The sequence below is a fragment of the Morus notabilis genome, unplaced genomic scaffold, assembly GCF_000414095.1.
Source record: "Morus notabilis unplaced genomic scaffold, ASM41409v2 Scaffold338, whole genome shotgun sequence".
In the NCBI taxonomy this organism is placed as follows: domain Eukaryota; kingdom Viridiplantae; phylum Streptophyta; class Magnoliopsida; order Rosales; family Moraceae; genus Morus; species Morus notabilis.
The window spans coordinates 133,632-139,631 of NW_010358348.1; the positions used below are offsets into that span (position 1 = coordinate 133,632).

The 6,000-nt window shown below is 32.2% G+C and overlaps 1 protein-coding gene across 1 annotated transcript; it reads left to right on the forward strand.

Annotated features, from left to right (window-relative positions):
* Positions 1 to 2,222: 2,222 nt before the first annotated feature.
* On the forward strand, positions 2,223 to 4,628 carry LOC21396904. The gene is made up of 2 exons (XM_010092414.1): positions 2,223 to 2,575; positions 4,364 to 4,628. The coding sequence occupies exons 1-2, from the start codon at positions 2,223 to 2,225 to the stop codon at positions 4,626 to 4,628; spliced, it is 618 nt and encodes a 205-aa protein (XP_010090716.1).
* Positions 4,629 to 6,000: the final 1,372 nt, after the last annotated feature.

Here is a 6,000-nt window from a genome sequence, read left to right on the forward strand (position 1 = left end):
CTAAAAATAATATTATATTTTAGATGTTTTAAAAACTCTATATTATTACAAATGCATATCAATTTTGTATTTTTTTTTTACTATTTTGATTTTGATAATTGATTTGACAAATTAAACATTTATAGATCATCCCGTAACAAAAAAGCATATTTGTCGTGTGACTCATAATACGTAAAAAAAATAAAGAAAATAATCATTAAACTAGTATTTTTAAGTTAAATTGTACAGAATAATTTGTAAATATAAGTATCATTATAAAGTAAAAAAGAATTTAGAGGTGAATATTTGTTTTTTTTTCCTTTTTTGCTAATCGAAGGTGAATATAAATTGTTTACATAGAAAATGGAGGATTTTTATTTTTTGAACATGGGGAAATGAGATTCGAACTCTTTATGGAGTCAAATGTGTAATTATCATTAGAGTATACCTACAACTACAAAAAAGAAAGAATTTAATATGAATGTAAAATTTAGAAGTGTGGTCCTTTTTTTTTACGGAAATAGTAGAAAATAGGTCAATATGAAAAGCTTAAGAAAATATGTAGGTCAATTTTTAGTTATAGAAATTAATATGCCATAACTTGTCAAGTTATGGTTCATAACTTGTCAAGTTATGGTTCATAACTAGATAAGTTATGGACAAACTTGTCAAGTTATGGTTCATAGCCAGACAAGTTATAGACAAAAATCGTGAATTATGGACAATAACTTGTCAAAGTTATGGTTCATAACCAGACAAGTTATGGACAAAAATTGTAATTTGCCCTATTTATTAACTTATATAAACTATTAGCCTATTAATTTTAATTCATCTCAAATCTTGACTTATTTCATTCTTTCTCCTTTTTTTAAGTGCACAGGACATAAGTGTGGTTTTGAGAATATTCAAAATACAAGAATATTTTTTTATAAATATAAAATACGGCATAAAATCGTAAATACCTCATTAATGTTCTTCAAATAACTTATAATATTTTTTTTTAGAGTTTTTGGCATAATTACTCCTGAAAATTTTGATAAGTTGCTCATCAAACTTGTAAATTTATTATAATGTGCCCTATTTAACTAAATATATTTAAATTTTTTATTAAATTTAAGGGATTAAAAATTGACATATTGAAAATTTTGTATTATAATTGAATTGGAATGTTAAAATTTTTAACTGAACGTGTTTTTTTTACATTAATTTAACACAATTGTCGTCAAAATAAGGTATATTACAATAACTTTATAAGTTGAGGGGATATATTGTAACAACTTCACAAATTAAAGAAGTAACCTGTTATAATTAAAAGTTTAAGATGTAATTTACTAAACAACGATAAATTTAAAGGACAAATATACTAAAAACCCTATTTTTTTAGTTAAAAAAGTTGATATTTGTAAAGAGAATCTCTACTTACACTGATGGAGTTAAAACTTGTTACTCACATATTATTTCATTTCTTAAACGAAATCATGTCCCTGAAAAAATGAAATTAAGAAAATAAAAAGGTCGTGTAAGTGTAAAGCGAAAAAGTCAACTGAACCAATCACGACGTGCCACATTGTGTAACGTAAATTAATCCGAGCTCCCGTGGGGGCTGTAGAGGCAAAAACAGGCAGAGACTTCAGATAGAGAGCCACCGCACCGCCTAAAACCCCAAAAGTTACGAACCTCAAAATCAGTAAAATAAAGAAATAAATCAAATCAAATATCAAATATGGAAATCACTTTCCTCTTCAGTGACCCCATTTCCTTTTCACCAGGTTTGACTGACCTTTCAAGTATTCATCCCACTTGTTTCCTCCTCTCCGAAAAATACCTTCTCTGTATCATCGTTCTTCGTCGGTTATACACACACACACACACACACTGTGTATACTTATTTCCTCTACTTTTCTCTAGAGTTATGTATAAATAACATATAAACCCAAAATCAAAACTTTTTTTTTTCCTTCTCAAAAAGGAAAAATTGAAAAAAAAAAAAAAAGAAGAGAAATCCGAACTTGAAAGTTCCCACCTTTCCGAAAACCCCGCTCTCAAATCCCCACTCTCTCTATCTCAAAACTCGGGTACGTCACTTTGCCTTTTTAGCTCTTTCTTTTCTATTATTATTATTATTATTATTATTTTCCCGGAAAACAAACGGACGCGACAAAGAGAACAGAACAAAGAAACGCAGAGAGAATCCCAGAGAGAGAAAGAGGAGAGAGAGAGTTGTGTTGGAATCGGCGGGTGCGATGGAGGAATACATGAAGGAGTGTATGAGGAAGTTGGCGATGTGGTACACGAGAACCTTCAAGCCCATCATGACCCACGACGAGCTGGAGCCCATCATGGCCACCTTGGGCTTCGTGGGCCTTCCACCGACGACGACGGCGGCCCACGGCGGCCCCTGGAAGGAGTACGTGTTCTCAGCCGGCCAGTGGCGGGCCAACTCATCATCGGGCTCCTCGGTGGCGGAGGCACAGCCCAGGCCCAGGTTGCCGTACCCCAGGATTGATGGGCTCCACATCTATACATATCGGGCTTTCATCGACGCCGTCAACTTCTACCTCGAGATGTGCGACTTCTCCGATCTCTTTCATATTAGGTACGCTTTTTCTTTCTTTCCTGTTCCTGTTATACGAAGCCTATTTTATCGTCTTGTTTTATTTATTTATTCTGGTTTGGACTTTTTTTTTTTTTGGTGAATATTTTGATGTGGAATTGTTCAACTGGATTTGACTACAATTTTTAATTTTTACTCTTTTTTTAAACTATTTTTAATTTTTACTTTAGAACAGAAAAACAGTTGAAAGTTCTCTTCTTTAAGAATTTTGTAACTGTAATATCCTTTTATTTTATAGAGTTAAATTTATTTTAATGTGGCCTTATTGTTGATCCGTATACTAAATTCGCTGCTGAATAAATATGGGAATTATATTGAACGACAAGTAAAATTCAAGCAGGTCGAGTTGATTTTTGAGGTGAAATTGAAATATAAATCATTTTTTTTTTTAAATAACGTTAGTGAAATGTTTGTAACAAAATTATAATAATTGTGTTGTGTGAATTTGGGAGCTAAAAATAATTCTAGTGTTGGTTTGTTGGCAAAATTGTAGAGGCATGTTAAATTGTATAGTAATATATATATATATATATATATATATTCCTTATCTTAGAGCATGTTTAATTTCACAATAGGTCAAATGGCATGGGTGGGGCACGATGGGACTTAAATTTAGAAGGACCCAAATTCGATCCTGATGTGCCAAATTAATTAGTTCGATTGTATTGTAATAAGTGTGTATAATTAGTTGAGTTATTTCGCTAGTCACGTCGGATCAATGCCAAGAAAGTACATTCATAAACTTGACAAATTGAACAGTAATAGATACTTATTTATAAATGTGACTAATTCGTTTGAGTTGTTAGTTAATTCGTTAATCAAGTGATCATAATAAAGAAGTGTCCCTTGGTCTTAAGAAAATATAAAAATGTAATGTTCCAAACAAATACATAAAATTTAGAAAATACAACTAATCAAATTTGAAGATAAACTCCATAACATGTTACAATACAATTTATATAACGTTATAAATTTCTTGTACTAGTCACATTCTTATAAATTTAAAAGTATGTATTTTGAATATTATAGCACAACGCATTTTTCCCCCCGTAAATTGAGGTCTCTTTAGTTGCGGATCAAAAATTTGAACCAAATACAATGATTTTAAGATCAACTTGATTAAGGAATTGAAAAGCATTGCTTGCAAAATCAATATCAACCCTTAATGTAAATCTAATACTTGACCGTGTTTGCTTTTATCTCTTGCTGCCTTTGGCCCTCAATACTTATTTGCCCCCCCCCTTTTTTTTTTTTTCCTCTCCTATCTTTTCTTTCTTTCTTTCTTTTTTGGGCCCCTTCATTCACAACTTTTTTCAGTCCTAGTTTCTGCCCTCTGGCCTGGTAACATGGGCTTCAAAGTTTAATTTGTCTGCCTGAATATTCTCTCTAGTCTGAAACACACTGCACAACGTCAATTTTCACGCTTGATCATATATTTTACTCTTTTCAATTACCTTGTAAAACTGACATATCTACCAGCTTTGTTCAAGAATCTTTACTGACAATGTGTGATAATATCATATTGAGCACCCTTATTTATTCCAGTAAGATTAAAAATCCGCTACTCACATTAAATGAGTCTCGTTAAATAAGTAAGTGAGACTCACCATTCTATTAGTGATGTAGTTTTATATCCCGACAGGGATAATTATGACACTTTTCTATCATATTAAACTAGTATCTGTTTTTTTTTTCTTTTTCAATCTGTGAAATATTAAACTTAACAGTTATGTTTTTGACTCACTACTGTATGGCATGTAACGCTCTTAGGGGCATGCCACTCCATCGAGCTCATGACAGGAACAGGAAATGGCGTCGCATGGAAGAAGACGACAGCGTGTTTGTTTACAGAGAAGGAACCTTGGATCAATCAACGTATAATTTCTATCACTTTGATAAGAACAACAACAAAAGTGGAGGCAGTAGCAGAGTCAAGTCCATCGGCATTCGTAACAAAGGAAACAGCACTCCTACTAGCTGCGTTGTTCCTTTGAAAGATTTAGTTCCATCACCAGTTAAGTTGGAGAAAGTATGAGCGAAAAAAGGTTCCTTAAATAGGTTTTTGTTTTCTTTTTGTCTAAACACTTTTAGTTTTCTTTATTTAGCTCCCCAGCCCCAAAAGAAAAATTGGGTCAAAGTGGGAATTAATGCTTATTTCATCTGAGAGAATTGCTAAGAATGAGTTATTCTGTTTTAATGGTGGTTTTGCAAAGATGGATTCGGTACAGAATAATACAATTTTGATATTTGAACTGTGTAGTGGTTTACTTTTGCCCTTGTAGTTTTGTGTTAGGCCTGCTAGTATATTTCATTCTATTTTTTGAGTCTTTAGACGGTTGGAAAAATTCTGGTCTTGGGTTTTCATAGCTCGACAATTGGAGAATCGGGAATCCACTAGTTAGAGAGCTAAGGTTTGGTTGGGCCTTTCCTTTGTACGAGGACTACTATTCTAGTCCGAGTCTTTGTCCCATCTCACTTCACCTCGTCCTATACTGGCGGCTTGGCATAAATATGGGTGTGGTTTTGATAATTATTTTAATATTTAGTTATTAATGGGTATTATTAGTTTAATTGTAAGATATTAATTCAATAATTATAATAAATTATATAGTTTCTCAAAATATTTATAATAATTAATGGAATTGGATTTCTATATTTAATGGTAACTATGTATGAAAAGGTAACTATTAAAAATTCGTCCATATAATATATATTATACACACACTATCTTGAGTGGTATTTTTGGTTGTTTCCCCTATTTTCTTTATTTGAAAATTACTTCATTTAAACAGCAAAAATGACAGCTACAACAGGAACTACCTTCTAAATGTCAATGAACCCTGACCTTGATGAATAACAAACCCAATTACAAAAAGCATGAGCACTTTGGTTACTGGATATTGTGATCTAGTTGAAGGAAATAAACCGAAAATTAGCAGCTAAATTAAAAATACTCTCGACAATACTAAGACACCACCACTCTGAACAAACAATATCTAGCTTCAAAGTGTCAATGCTTAACTTCTGATCACTAAGGCCCCGTTCGTTTCGTTAATTCAAAATATAACTTAAGTTTTTACTACAGTATTTTCTCACAAAAATTCAAATTCAACTTTTTAGTTATAGTGGTTTTTCTCACATGAATTCACTTTTTAACTCAAGATTTTAACTCAAATTAACGAAAAGAACAATAAGAAAAGTAATTGAGCTGCTAGCAATGAAACCCTACTATACAGTCTCACCTCTCTAACAGACGACATCCGTTGTTGCCTTTCCATCCTTCCAGGGCGCATCCATTGTTGTTATAAAAACCGCATTTGGGCTGACCTCTTGACAAAGAAACATTCAAAAGATACCCTTTTGAGGTCCTAATATATCTTAATATAGGCAACGCATCATCAGAAATC

Coding starts and splice junctions, on each gene's coding strand:
- LOC21396904 (XM_010092414.1), top strand. CDS start 2,223: ATGGAGGAATACATGAAGGAGTGTATGAGGAAGTTGGCGATGTGGTAC. Junction 2,576..4,363: donor TCCGATCTCTTTCATATTAG/GTACGCTTTTTC, acceptor TAACGCTCTTAG/GGGCATGCCACTCCATCGAG.